This window comes from Saccharomyces mikatae (genome assembly GCF_947241705.1).
Source record: "Saccharomyces mikatae IFO 1815 strain IFO1815 genome assembly, chromosome: 5".
Lineage (NCBI taxonomy): Eukaryota > Fungi > Ascomycota > Saccharomycetes > Saccharomycetales > Saccharomycetaceae > Saccharomyces > Saccharomyces mikatae.
The window spans coordinates 552,023-567,124 of NC_079260.1; the positions used below are offsets into that span (position 1 = coordinate 552,023).

The window sequence follows — 15,102 nt, forward strand, 5'->3', positions numbered from 1 at the left end:
TATCAGCTTCACTTTGAAATAGGGGGAGTTTACCTTTATACTGTACCATTACTCTCATAGATCTACTAAAGACGAAAAAGAAACAGATAAAAAAAGAATAAGACAGTTTTGGCGAGTATCTTAGCTGTGTAACATTATGACAAGGTTGATAACTCCTTCAGAAATTGTGGGGGGCATACCCGTTTTCAAACCGACATATGAGCAATTCGAAGATTTTTATACGTTTTGTAAAGCCATAAACAAATACGGTATGAAGAGTGGTGTCGTGAAAGTTATTCCGCCAAAAGAATGGAAGGACAAGTTAGATCTGCCCCATTCCGCGGAAACGCTTCAAAAGATCAAGATAAAGTCGCCCATTCAGCAGCACATCTCTGGTAATAAAGGTCTTTTTATGGTGCAAAATGTGGAGAAAAACAAGACTTATAATATTATTCAATGGAAGGATCTATCCAAGGACTACGTACCTCCAGAGGACCCTAAAGCGAGACGTAACTCTAGGAAAGGATCTGTTTCCAAATCTACGAAATTGAAACTGAAAAATCATGAATCGTCCTTCAAAATTGACGATTTTGAACAATTCAGAACGCAGTATACGATAGATTTATCTGATTTCCAAAATCCGGAGCGATTAAAGTTCTTGGAAGAATATTATTGGAAAACCTTAAACTTTACTACGCCTATGTACGGTGCCGATACACCAGGATCAATTTTCCCTGAAAGACTTGACGTTTGGAACGTCGCAAAACTACCGAACATTCTAGATCACATGGAAACCAACATCCCCGGAGTGAACGACTCCTACTTGTACGCTGGTTTATGGAAGGCTTCTTTTTCTTGGCACTTGGAGGATCAGGACCTTTATTCCATAAACTATATCCATTTTGGTGCCCCAAAACAATGGTATTCGATACCGCAAGAGGATAGGTTTAAATTCTACAAGTTCATGCAAGAGCAATTCCCTGAAGAAGCAAAGAATTGTCCGGAGTTTTTAAGACATAAAATGTTCTTAGCTTCACCCAAGCTTCTGCAAGAAAACGGCATACGATGCAACGAAATTGTTCACCATGAAGGTGAGTTCATGATCACTTACCCATATGGTTATCATGCGGGGTTCAATTATGGATATAACTTGGCCGAGTCGGTCAACTTTGCTTTGGAGGAGTGGCTACCGATTGGGAAAAAAGCTGGCAAATGCCATTGTATTTCAGACTCGGTGGAAATAGATGTCAGAAAATTGGCTAAGTCTTGGAAAGACTATAATAATAAAGAGTCGAAAGGAACGATATCTCTCAATCCACTTCCAGGCTCTGCCATGCCCTTGCTTCACAGGCCGACGCTAAAGGAAATGGAAAACAGCTCACTTCGATCCACCAGTCCAGATGTGGGTCATTTCTCAAGTTTAAGATCAAAAAGTTCAGGTGTTTCTTCACCTCTACTATCACGTATGAAAGACTATTCTAACATTGTCGAGCCTACGTTAGAAGATCCAACTTTGAAATTGAAAAGAATTTCATCATTTCAAGATCAACCTTTGAATAAGCTATTGAAAAGAGAAACTTCACAAACAGCAATGCTCACGGACCACGAAGACAACATAGTAGCCATGAGTCTCACTTCAATGGCAAACAGTGCCGCCTCTTCTCCGAGATTACCGTTGTCAAGATTGAATTCCTCTAACGATCTCTCAAATGCTCAACCATTATTTGACATGACAAATAATAACCTTGCCTTCCCGCGGCCTAATGGACCATCGGGGTTGAACCCTTTATTATACATCTCCAACAAGAACATTAACGGAATATCTCATTCTGCTCCACATTCCCCAGTGAATCCGAATATATCATTAATAAAAAGAGTAAAGTCTCCCAACATTGTAACATTAAACATATCCAGAGAATCCTCTAGAAGCCCTATAGCACTTAATTCTGAGGGAAGACAACAACAGCATCTGCAACAACATTCATTCTCAACTCCATCCACTGTGTCAAATCTTTCCACTTCTGTTCAGGGACCACTAACTGACACAAATGACATAAAAATACCGCATCCTGAAAAGCTTATCCATAAAGCAACAAATAGAATACCAAAGAGGGAACTGCTTGTAGAAAGGTCAGAATCGAATTCTCTACTTCCAAACGTCACATCCACGTGCCAAGAGGATTCTCTTTCAAGTGAAAAAACCGATTTAGATAAAGAACAGTGCTCTTCCCCATTAATATCAAAGTTTGCACCGGAAGAAATTGTATTATCAGGTAAGAACAAGATTTATGTTTGTAAGGAATGCCAGAGAAAATTTTCTTCCGGTCACCATCTCACAAGACATAAGAAATCTGTCCACTCTGGAGAAAAACCTCACTCTTGTCCCAAATGTGGTAAAAGATTTAAAAGGAGGGATCACGTTTTACAACACTTAAACAAGAAAATACCGTGTGTTTCAAATGACACGACGATAGATGATTCAATAATGAATTCTTCAGTGCAACCGCAGGACGGGAAGGCAGCCATCGACCAGCAAAGTGCACCGTTGAGCTGACTCTCAGCTGTCAGTTATTGATTTACAGTCTTTTTTTGAAGACTTGAAATGTTATTCTATTCGGTCGGCCGGAGATCCGCGAAAATTCACTTTCCACTAATCACCATATTACAATCACCATTAGGCTATACATATCATTATATAGAAGAGGTATGTATATTAGTATACTGAACATTAAATCATCAGGGACAGGGCCAACAATAATCCATGCCTGCGAACGGAAAACAAACAATAAAACTGCTCAAACCCCTTCGACTTTTACTATTGGGGGCGCCAGGATCCGGTAAAGGGACACAGACTTCACGACTACTAGAAAGAATTCCTCAGTTGTTCTCAATTTCCTCGGGCGACATTTTACGTCAAGAAGTAAAATCTGAATCAACTCTGGGTCGGGAGGCTGCTACTTATATTGCTCAGGGGAAGTTATTGCCGGATGATCTCATAACGCGTCTGATAACGTTTCGTCTTTCAGCATTAGATTGGTTAAAACCGTCAGCTGCATGGTTACTCGATGGATTTCCTCGAACTACTCCACAAGCTTCCGCTTTGGACGAGCTTCTGAAACAACATGATGCCAGTTTAAACTTGGTGGTAGAGTTAGATGTGCCCGAATCCACCATATTGGAAAGAATTGAGAATAGATATGTTCACATTCCTAGTGGAAGAGTATATAATTTGCAATATAATCCCCCGAAAGTACCTGGGCTAGATGATATCACTGGTGAACCATTAACCAAAAGACTTGATGACACCGCTGAAGTGTTTAAGAAACGACTGGAAGAGTACAATCAAACAAATGAGCCGTTAAAAGAGTACTACAGAAGTAGTGGGATTTTAAGTACCGTCTCAGGAGAAACCTCAGATATTATCTTCCCTAAGTTATTGAACCTAATAACCAGAAAATTTGGCCATTAGGGCCCTACAAAGTTATACTGAAGATAAGCTTTTTTCAACCTCCCTCCTGAAATTAAACAAAGAATCTTGGAGCTCATATGAAAGCCAGCATCTTTTGAAACTAAATGGACATAGTAGGCTTTGAATCTCTCGAGTAGTCGTGATGCTATGTGTTAAATCTTATGTTAATCATGGGCGACGGCATTTAAGGATTATGATTGAAAATTATGAAAATTCAAAGTAACATACTTTTATGCCACGCCACATTGCTGCTACTGGAAAGGTATCTTTGATCTGTACATAATGGATATATATACATATATATGTATATGTCTTAAAGCTGATAAAGTGCTGCTATCTATCCATAAAGATACCATAAATCGCCTTGGGTTCAAGTCTACTGCGATCCTGTTATAACTATACAATAAGAGAACTAGAAACGATGAAATTTTATATAGATGATTTACCAGTGCTTTTTCCTTACCCAAAGATATATCCGGAACAGTACAATTATATGTGCGACATCAAAAGGACTCTGGATGTAGGTGGAAATAGCATCTTGGAGATGCCCTCAGGGACAGGTAAAACCGTCTCACTACTATCTCTTACAATCGCTTACCAGATGCATTATCCAGAACACAGAAAAATCATATACTGTTCACGTACTATGTCTGAAATCGAAAAAGCTTTAGTAGAGTTAGAAAACCTTATGGATTACAGAACTAAAGAGCTGGGCTACCAAGAGGATTTTAGAGGTCTTGGCTTGACATCGAGAAAAAATTTGTGTTTGCATCCCGAAGTGAGTAAAGAACGAAAAGGTACAGTAGTCGATGAGAAATGCCGTAGAATGACAAATGGGCAGGCGAAGAGGAAATTGGAGGAAGACCCAGAAGCTAATGTAGAATTGTGTGAGTACCATGAAAATTTGTACAATATTGAAGTGGAAGATTATCTCCCAAAGGGCGTATTTTCCTTTGAAAAACTTTTGAAGTACTGTGAAGAAAAAACGCTTTGTCCATATTTCATTGTTCGTCGTATGATTTCTCTTTGTAACATTATTATTTATTCTTACCACTATCTATTAGACCCTAAAATTGCTGAAAGAGTTTCCAACGAGGTTTCCAAGGATAGTATTGTCATTTTTGATGAAGCACACAATATTGATAATGTGTGTATCGAATCTTTGTCGTTAGATTTGACAACAGATGCGTTGAGAAGAGCCACACGAGGTGCTAATGCATTAGATGAACGTATTTCTGAGGTCAGAAAAGTTGACTCCCAAAAACTGCAAGATGAATACGAAAAACTAGTCCAAGGTCTGCATTCTGCAGATATTCTCACCGATCAGGAAGAGCCGTTTGTCGAAACGCCGGTTTTACCTCAAGATCTTTTAACAGAGGCAATCCCAGGAAATATACGGAGAGCTGAACATTTTGTTTCTTTTTTGAAAAGATTGATTGAGTATCTGAAGACAAGAATGAAGGTTCTTCATGTTATTTCAGAGACACCTAAGTCATTTTTACAGCATCTAAAACAATTAACGTTCATAGAGAGGAAACCTCTCCGGTTTTGTTCTGAAAGGTTATCATTGCTTGTAAGAACTTTGGAAGTAGCAGAGGTGGAAGACTTTACTGCATTGAAAGATATAGCAACATTTGCTACCCTTATATCAACATACGAGGAAGGTTTTTTGCTAATTATTGAACCATATGAAATTGAGAATGCGGCAGTTCCAAACCCAATTATGAGATTCACTTGTTTGGATGCGTCAATTGCCATTAAACCAGTCTTCGAAAGATTTTCTTCTGTCATTATTACTTCGGGGACTATATCACCATTAGACATGTATCCAAGGATGTTAAACTTTAAGACAGTCTTGCAGAAATCATACGCTATGACGTTAGCTAAAAAATCGTTCCTACCAATGATTATTACGAAGGGCTCTGACCAAGTTGCAATATCTTCAAGATTTGAAATTAGAAACGATCCTAGTATTGTTCGTAACTATGGTTCTATGTTAGTAGAATTTGCAAAGATTACTCCTGATGGGATGGTCGTGTTTTTCCCCTCATATCTATATATGGAAAGTATTGTTTCAATGTGGCAAACGATGGGTATCCTTGATGAGGTTTGGAAACATAAATTAATTCTAGTCGAAACTCCTGATGCTCAAGAAACCTCCCTAGCTTTAGAGACATACAGGAAAGCCTGCTCGAACGGGCGTGGAGCAATCTTACTTTCTGTTGCTAGAGGAAAGGTATCTGAAGGTATCGATTTTGATCATCAATACGGCAGAACTGTGTTGATGATAGGTATCCCATTTCAATACACAGAATCACGTATTTTGAAAGCTCGCTTGGAATTTATGAGGGAAAACTATCGAATCAGAGAAAATGACTTCTTATCTTTTGATGCAATGAGACACGCTGCCCAATGTTTGGGAAGAGTCCTAAGAGGAAAGGACGATTATGGCGTAATGGTACTAGCAGACCGTAGGTTTTCAAGAAAAAGAAGCCAGTTGCCAAAATGGATTGCCCAAGGTTTGTCAGATGCTGACTTAAACCTTTCTACCGACATGGCCATATCCAATACCAAACAATTTTTGAGAACCATGGCTCAACCGACAGACCCCAAAGACCAAGAGGGTGTATCTGTTTGGAGTTATGAAGATCTAATAAAACACCAGAATAGTAAAAATGGTAAGGGGGGATTCATTGAAACCAAAAACAAAGGAGAGCAGGATGAAGATGAGGATGTAGAGATGCAATAAGAAAATAATTTAGTGTTGATATAGATTATATACGCGGCAAGCAGACTGCATAACCACAAAAAATTATATCCTATATATATCCGTGATATCCATTTGAGCGTATTCTGCAAGATACAATGAGTCTACTTCACATTTATTTTAAACTCCAATTCTTTATCTGCGTCAAGATACGAATCACAAACACACCAAATTGTTAGGTTGTGTTGACCGGGTGCTGGAGTATCAAATTCTAATTCATAGTGCTGGATCTCTTTATTTAAACTAACTTTCTTGATAGCGTAAAGTTCCTTTTTAGAAGTGTCACCTAAAACCAACCACCAACACTCTAGTTTATCAAATGGATATTTTTCTGATGTCACTTGTAGACTTTCTGGCTCAACATCTCTTGTTAATTGTATGGAGATTTTCTGTTTTTCACCTGTAGTTAAAGATTCTGAATTATTTAAGGAATAGGTAAGTTCAATGTTAGGATAATTGTTAACAAACATAGCAACTTGAGCAAGCTGTGAATCATTGAGAGTCAAAATTTCATTTCTTTCCTCGTCCTCAAGAGCCATTATGTCATAAACAGTCTCAACATTAAGTTCCTTACATTTTTCCAGTATTTTATTGTTAAAATACGGAATCTGTGTCAATGGGTTATCAACATCCCATACACCTTGAATCAACATCTGGGCCAAGTCCATAGCAGTAGTAGCATTTAGATACCCGCTTTGCGAAAGAATATCAACCATCACGTTAATCAGGGGAATGACCCTTTCCAAAATGTCCCTCAAATCGTTTTGTAAATCGATAGGTAATTGAGTGCGTGAAAAATACGCCTGTAACAATAGGAAAACTTTAAAGCTAATGGACTCTGAAGAGATGTTACCAGGAAAATCCAGAGGTAAGTTTTTACTTAGTCTGACAAGTAATGAATTATCTCCTTTTCTAAGTGGAATATTCTCAAATTCTACCGCCGTGGAAAGAACATACAGCATATTTTTAAGTGTGGAAGTATTTGATAAGGATGAAACGAACGACTGAATGGTGAAAAAGGATACACCATAATGAGAAGCAATCGATCCGTTACCCAAGACGGAAATTACTTCGGGTGGTTCTTCATCTTTTCCATCATTCACCCCATCTGTTCCGGAATCGTCAATTTCAATAAAGGATGATTCAACTAAATCATTTAAACTGGTTTCGACCAAATTGGTCAGAAAAACGGAAATACCATATGGAGACGTATCCTTAACACCATAATAGCTTGGATTCACATGGATACGACGATAGAAATACGAATAGGTAAACCAATCAACACAATCTTGTTTGCTTTGTATTATGGAATTCGCAATATCATTATTCAATGTATCATGAATAGTATATTGAAGAAAACTCTCAGTAGGTAGTGGTTCAGTGAGAAACTTTTTGTAATAAGCCTTCATGTTGTGACTTGTCAAAATCAAAACTTTGCCAGCCATTGAATCATTACCCTTAGCTAACCCCACCATTTCCAAGAGCTCGCTTATAGTGTATGGCATATATTTATGTTCTCTACCATCATAAAGGTTGGTTCCTAGTATAATTACTTCATCTGTTTTACAAGCAAAAGTGGAGCAATACTTAGATATGAGTAAAACTGATATTGCACCGTACTCGCATAACTTTTTTACGATTCTTTCATCATTTGGTACCATACCCCTATAAATGATACCAATACCGTGTTTCAAAGGGTCTTTTAGATGATTGTCAGTTAATTTGTCAGCATATGCAATGACTTGCTCTTCTTCGATGTTTAACATATCCCATTTTATTGCTTTGGAGAAACTCATAAATGCGGATGCAACTTCCATGCAATCCTTTCTGGATGGAAGGAACACTGAGCTAGTATTCCGATTTTCAGCAGCAGCAGCAGATGCTTCAAATGCCGTTTGTAGCATTGACGAATTGAATGATATGTGCTCAACGTCTTTGAATGACTGAATATTAATTTCAAGAGGTTCAACCCTTTCGCTTGGAGAGAAATTGTATATGTTTGATTTCGCTATGCCAGCCCATTCACCAAAATCACGAGCATTTGCCAGACAATTTGATAGGCAAACAAATCGAATTTTTTTTTCAAGTTGGGTAGCTATAAATATCATCCTGGAAATTAACGTTTCATACACTGCACCATAAATACCTTGGCTTATCTCATGGCTTTCGTCATATATCATCAATTCTAAACTTTGAATGTTTTTCCTTTGCCTCCAGCGACGTGACAAAAGTTCAAATTGCGCAGGAGTAGCCAAAAGGACATGACTTCTGGCCAGTAATTTCAAGTTTAGTGAGAGATCATTCCCTAACTTGTTAATGATCTTTCCTCCAGCAAGATGGGATAATTTCCTATCCCAATTGGCTAGCAAGATATTAATTTTTTCTTGAGATGGATTGATATAAACGGCTCTTCCTTTATTCTGTCTCCAATGATTCAGCAGAGCTAATTCAGCTAAAGCCATTTTACCCGAGCCCTTTGCCGAACCTACAAAGACAGAATCATTTGAGTTGTAGACAGATTCAAAAACTTGGCTCTGAATTCTATTAAAAGATTTAAAATCGAATACATTTGAGAAATCATCGATACCGAGCTCTGTTGTTGGGATACAAATGTTTTCCAGAAGAGGAGTGGGAGCAGGAAATTTATTCGGAAGTTTGAAACCATTGAAGGAAACCGGAATTTCGTATTCACAATGCCACCAATTTTCAGATATAACAGTAAGGAAAAAATTAGGTGGCATGTTATTTTGATTCTGTTGTTTTAACTCATGAGTAAAGGACAAGGTAAAATCTTGCCCTATCATATCCGGAGTGATGAATAGCACGTCATAGTAAAGTATGAAATCACCATCTGTATTTTCTAGCATAAGCAAAAAAGGTTGAAGAGAACCGTGCACATTCATATCCCACATCCAATCTGCTAGTATTTCAACATTGAACCTTATAACGCTACGAGTAATAGGTTGAGCGGTGCATGTGATAGACATTCTAGGAAACCTTTTCAGTAAATCGTATACCTGTTTTCCGTATTTTTCAGACCTGATTGCACGACCAACTTGAGCAGGCGTTTCTAACTGTAGGTAATCTCCCCACGGCACTGTAGAAGCTTCTAACCTTCTAATCACTTCAAGAGGACATTTTTTAAACTGCCTTAAAGGCGAATTTGTTGGCCACATCCTCGTTTTCGCAGATTTACAGAAATTTAATAACATCCTTGTGGGATGTCCCCAACCTCTTTTCAAGCATATTTCGAACATAGCACGCAATAGCCTTCCTGCATTTTGGTGAATAAAAACCATATCAGAATTTAATGCAAACCCTTCAAACTTTAACTGTGAAAAGTAAGATTGCAGTAACACATTCACTTTTGCTAAAGGATCATCGATATCTTCTCTAATAGGAATAGGAGCTTTTTCTAGAAGCTGTTTTAGTTCTCTCTTTTCTTCATATCTTACCGATATGTACTTGAACTCTTCTGACATTGCAAATATCCTGAAAAGATCGATCTGGCTTGTGTATTCATCCAGCTCCCTATTGTAGATATCCATAGATGTATGATTGATATAAAATGCCGAAGCTATATTTCCCAGATCTGTTGCTTCAATCACATCATTTTCAACATCATATAACACTAAATCTTGTTCTTTCAGGACACACAAGGCAGAGTGGACTAAAATTTCTCTGAACTTTTTTAATTGTTTATCTTCTGAAATATCAGGTATATTATAAAGTTCAGGGGAAGCCAACATTCTAACATATAAGTAAGTATATGCCAACCAATCTACTGCATCATTTCTACATTTAATGGTACCAGCAACAACCTCAGCATTTAAATTGTCTACTAATTTTGAAACGAATTGTGATTCTATCGGTAGCTGCTGGTTGAGGATCGAAAGATAATACTGGATATTTGATTGGTCTGTGATTATGATACCTTCTCCAAACGTGTCATATCTAGGCCGACCTGCTCTACCTAACATTTGAAGTACATCTTGCGGAGAGAGTTGTCCCCAGGACCCCTTTTCAGGTGAATAGACATCGGTTCCTTTTATAATAACTGTGTGGGCAGGAAGATTAACACCCCATGCCAACGTCGCAGTACATACCAGTACTTGTAATAATCCATCAGCAAACAGATCTTCGGATAAAGATCTGTCATTCCTGGCCAGCCCGGCATGATGTGTCCCTATACCACTTTCAATCAACTTTTTTAGACTTGGATCGAGTATATTTGCAGCTTCCGTCTTCAAAATCTGCTTTGAACCTGAGTCGCTCTTAATTAACTTATGAGCAATGTTCTCTTCAATAAACTTGTTTCTCAACCATGTTGCTGTACGTGATGTTTCTTTTCGAGAGTGAACAAACACAATTATCTGGTTACCTTCATTGATAGATTCCAAAACTTTCTCATAGCAAGCATCATTCATAGCTTTGAGCTTTTTCAAAGAATTCCGTTCCTTTATTCCACAAAACTGTTGTGATAATGGACAGGGTCTAAATGAGGAATCAAAATAAAAGAGCCCTTCTTTCGGAACCCTTAAAAATCTTCCAACATCTTCATAATTTGGTAAAGTTGCAGACAGTCCTATGATTCTGGGGCATTCCTGGCGGTATTTGGAAGCCCAAAATGTTCTAGCAACAATGCTTTCTAATACCGGTCCCCTTTCATCATGCAACAAGTGAATTTCATCTATAATCAACAAACGGACCAGCTCTACGATAGCCAAATTATTCGAGTTTCTAGTGGTGATATCCCATTTTTCAGGTGTAGAAACCAAAATTTGGGTCTCTTCAATTTGTCTTCTACTTAGCCGAGAATCACCAGTCAATTCGGCAACTTTTATGTCCAGGAAAGCCAGTCTTCTTTGAAATTCTCGGACTTGTTCCTGTACTAGCGCTTTCAACGGTGCTATGTAAACAATTTTGAAAGCTGAAAGGTTCAACTTCTTCGTTGTCGGATTATAGAAACGACTTAAGGTTTTCAATACCGTCAATAAGGCGATATTTGTCTTACCTGAACCAGTAGGAGCACATATTAGCATGTTTGAATCACTTTCGAAAGATGTATGAAAAACCTTTGACTGTATAGGATTTAAAGAGGTTGTTTCCGATGATGGGAATGCCTCTTGGCACCAATCAGGCAAAGATGTAATTTTTTTCAACTCATAATCGACAACAGGCTTCTTTGGTGCCGGAATATGTATTTCATCATATTGCGGTTTCACTCTTTTGAATGATCCTTCTGGTAGTGAAACTTTCGTTATAGTCATCAATTTAGAACTCTCGTCAAACTTAATCTTTTCCAAATCAATGGTAGGAGGAACTATGGAATCACCTAATTTTGCCCTCTTAGCTTTGGAGGACTGTTGCTGGTTAGCATCAATATCAAGTTCACGCTTTGACTTTACATTGTTCCTTAACTCGTACTGCTTCACAAGATCACCTAAACCATTGACAGTCATTTCGTTTATTAGATTCGGTATCTCGTTCTCTGTACTCTTTGCCAGTAGTATGCCCCAAAGTATTACAGACCTATTCTGAAAAATAAACTCAGCCAATGGTATATTCTCAAAGTCAAGTAAATCAACAAGTTTCTGCTCTAGGGCTGTCGGATTATGCTCAAGAGTTTTTATCTCATTCAAAATCTTCTCTGAAAGCTCTTGAATTGCGGAAGTATCCTTATAACCGAGCTCGGATCGAAGTTTTCTCTGCAAGAAGAACTCATCAACTGAATATATGGGAATGATTTCAGTGCTATTTTCTTTATGATCGGAGAGTTTGATTGTGTCGTTTTCAATATTTGGTAGTGCTCTGTTATTCTTCGTTTTCAAGTGAACTTCAGCGCTATTGTCATAATTTTTTTCAGAATCATCTTCATCATCATTGATTTCACTTTCAAGAACATTTGCGATGTTAGATTCGTCTACCACTTCTTCTGTATCTGAGGGTTCGTCATCCACAAGTATAGCCACTGCTTGCTTATCGGTCTTGTTAGGATGAATGTTGTAATCGGTAATGTCTTTCATAAGTTTGACTAATTCGGTGAACTTTGAGAAATTTATATCAATGCCTAACTCATCTTGGATACCTTCCTTTCGTTTTTCAATATTTCCATCCTCATTTTCTTCATTTTCTTTTAATCCTCTGATGAGTATGTCAGCAGTTCCAATAATTAGGTCATGCGGTATATCATTACCCAAAACTTCTGTAACCCACTGTAGAATGCGCTCATAAGCTTCAACATTTGAAGGATTCTTTGGATAATAGTGTAACCTAAAATCGGAGGAGGAATCCAATATAGTACTGTCCTGTTGTATTCTTTTGAATGATGTGTTTTTTTCTATCTTTTCCACAGCGATATTTTTTTCTTTTATCCCTTCATTAACAATACTGCGTACACTCTGGCCCATATCTTTAGTACTTATTCTACCACGCATGGACTTTGGTTGTGATATTTCTGCGTCTTTTTGGGGATTCTGACTGCTATTTATAAAGCGCCTATCGAGTTCCAACACTTTGTTAGACATCTCGTCATAGCGGTAAATCTCCCTAATTTTTTTGGCTTTATCTTTTGCTTCATGCTCGATCATTTTTATTTTGTTTAACGTTTATAGTATGATTTTCAAGTAGAATACTTTATATTCCACACATTTTCTTTTTTTATTCATGGTTATTAGTTCATTGCTTACTCTGTTTTAGTAGAGATGGCTCTATTAGCGTAAATTTTCAGATATTTCGTACAGAGCGATATTATTCCAAAATAATTAAAGAAGCTGACACATTATGATGTCTACTATCATTAGAAATGGGTTCATAATATATGATCGTAAGCAGCTAAATTATCAAGTTCACTCCTATCTGAATGATATGGATAATACGAATTTAGAGAAACGCCCATCATTGAAATACAGTCTCAGTTCGTTGGGCTCACAAATCACAAAATGGAGCTCATCTAGACCGACCTCACCAGTGCGTAAAACTAGAAGCACCGAATATGAATGTCTTTCGAAGCGAAATATAGGTGCTACTTTCCCGGACATTAATGGTCATGATGGTCAACAGTGGCATGAAAAATATAAGCCCACTAATTTGGAACAGGTGGCCATTCATAAAAAAAAACTCAAAGATGTACGAGAAGCTTTAGATGCCATGTTTTTGCCTGATGCCAAACATAGGATTCTATTGCTATCTGGTCCTAGTGGATGCTCCAAGAGTACAGTCATAAAAGAGCTTTCAAGAGTCGTAGTACCTAAATATAGACAGAAGAGCAACGTAACATCCCTTCGAAGGACCTCAAACAATTACGACGTGACTGAGTTTAGAGGTGATTGTGTAGTGAATGATCTTCCCCAGATGGAAAACTTTAGTGAGTTCTTGAAAAATGCAAGATATCTTGTCATGTCCAACTTATCATTAATACTTATTGAAGACTTACCCAATGTCTTTCATATGGATACCAGACGTCGCTTCCAGCAGCTTATCTTACAGTGGTTATATAGTCCAGAGCCTCTACTACCTCCCCTTGTCATATGTATAACGGAATGTGAAATCCCAGAAAATGACAATAACTCTCGCACATTTGGCATTGATTATACATTTAATGCTGAAACCATCATGAACAAAGAAATATTGATGCATCCGCGGTTGAAAAGAATTAGATTTAACCCAATCAATAGTACTTTATTGAAAAAACAGTTACAGTTTATTTGTGTAGAAAATATGACAATGTTAAAAGAGAAAAGAAAATGGAGTAAAAGACAGGAAGTTATAAATTATATCGCACATGAAACCGGTGATATTAGATCAGCAATTACTACTCTTCAATTTTGGGCAATGTCGAGTAATGATTTGCTTGTTCCCACACGAGAATCTACCATATCATATTTTCATGCAATTGGGAAGGTGATTCACGGTTCGCATAGCCGGAAGGATGACAATGACATGTTTAATGATCTTTTTAGGAATTCAAATGGTTTATTATCGAAGGAGGATTTTAAATTAGGAATATTAGAGAACTATAGTACATTCAATAAAGGCAAATTCAGCATCTCTGATGCATCATCAATTGTGGATTGCTTAAGCGAATGTGATACAATGAGTAGCCTACCAGAATCAAATGAGTACTGTTTACGAAAAGTGCGCAAAACTTTTTGTAATATTACTAAGGAAAGCCATAACCATGGGACAGTTTATTTCCCAAGAGAATGGAAAGTCAGAAAATTACAGAATTCATTTAAAGTCCAAGCTGAAGATTGGTTAAACGTTGATCTTTATAAATATAACGCAGTTCATTCCTTCAAAAATATAGCTTTGGAGTTTGGTCACTATGCACCTTTAATCCGAAAGTTTCAGAGCTATAAAAAAAACTCTATGCTATATTATTTGAGGAATCTTCCTACGGATTCTTTGGAGCTTAAACAAAACATGAATAAATTTCATGATCTAATGGAGATCGAAAATGACATCGACATAATGGATCGGATAGGCGGGCCTATCGACGCATTATCTGTAGAGAATGGGCTAACGCCATTGATAGATAACGGTAACAGAAATTCTGACCATACGGAAGATGAAAAAATGGAAAGGGATAAAAGACTTCGCATATTGATTGATCGTTATGAGAAAAATGTGATGATGGTGAACGACGACCTTGGATATGAGGAGGCCTTCCTCAATGATGACCCAATTGTCGATAGTGACAGTGATGACAACAACAATACTGGGAATGATACATTTGAAAAGAGTGACGGGGACGAATCTCTTTATGTAATGTTATCACAAAGGCAGCCACGTAATGCACCAGCAGTCAGTGAGTCACTTTCTGATTCTGATTTGGAGGTACTTTAATTCTTTTATCATTTGACAAAATTGCTTGCAACTATCATAA

General features: G+C 37.6%; 5 protein-coding genes across 5 annotated transcripts; 4 read left to right on the forward strand and 1 right to left on the reverse strand.

Moving 5' to 3' along the window:
* Window positions 1–136: 136 nt before the first annotated feature.
* On the forward strand, window positions 137–2,533 carry RPH1 (Rph1p; the record flags this gene model as incomplete). Its single annotated transcript, XM_056222020.1, has 1 exon — window positions 137–2,533. The coding sequence occupies one exon, from the start codon at window positions 137–139 to the stop codon at window positions 2,531–2,533; it is 2,397 nt and encodes a 798-aa protein (XP_056081753.1).
* A 207-nt stretch (window positions 2,534–2,740) lies between these two features.
* ADK2 (adenylate kinase ADK2) lies at window positions 2,741–3,448 on the forward strand (the record flags this gene model as incomplete). Its single annotated transcript, XM_056222021.1, has 1 exon — window positions 2,741–3,448. One exon carries the CDS (start codon window positions 2,741–2,743, stop codon window positions 3,446–3,448), a length of 708 nt encoding a protein of 235 aa, XP_056081754.1.
* Window positions 3,449–3,869: 421 nt separating this feature from the next.
* Window positions 3,870–6,197, forward strand: RAD3 (TFIIH/NER complex ATP-dependent 5'-3' DNA helicase subunit RAD3; the record flags this gene model as incomplete). Its single annotated transcript, XM_056222022.1, has 1 exon — window positions 3,870–6,197. One exon carries the CDS (start codon window positions 3,870–3,872, stop codon window positions 6,195–6,197), a length of 2,328 nt encoding a protein of 775 aa, XP_056081755.1.
* Window positions 6,198–6,319: 122 nt separating this feature from the next.
* BRR2 (ATP-dependent RNA helicase BRR2) lies at window positions 6,320–12,805 on the reverse strand (the record flags this gene model as incomplete). The annotated part of the gene is made up of 1 exon (XM_056222023.1): window positions 6,320–12,805. One exon carries the CDS (start codon window positions 12,803–12,805, stop codon window positions 6,320–6,322), a length of 6,486 nt encoding a protein of 2,161 aa, XP_056081756.1.
* Window positions 12,806–13,082: 277 nt separating this feature from the next.
* RAD24 (Rad24p) lies at window positions 13,083–15,062 on the forward strand (the record flags this gene model as incomplete). Its single annotated transcript, XM_056222024.1, has 1 exon — window positions 13,083–15,062. The coding sequence occupies one exon, from the start codon at window positions 13,083–13,085 to the stop codon at window positions 15,060–15,062; it is 1,980 nt and encodes a 659-aa protein (XP_056081757.1).
* Window positions 15,063–15,102: the final 40 nt, after the last annotated feature.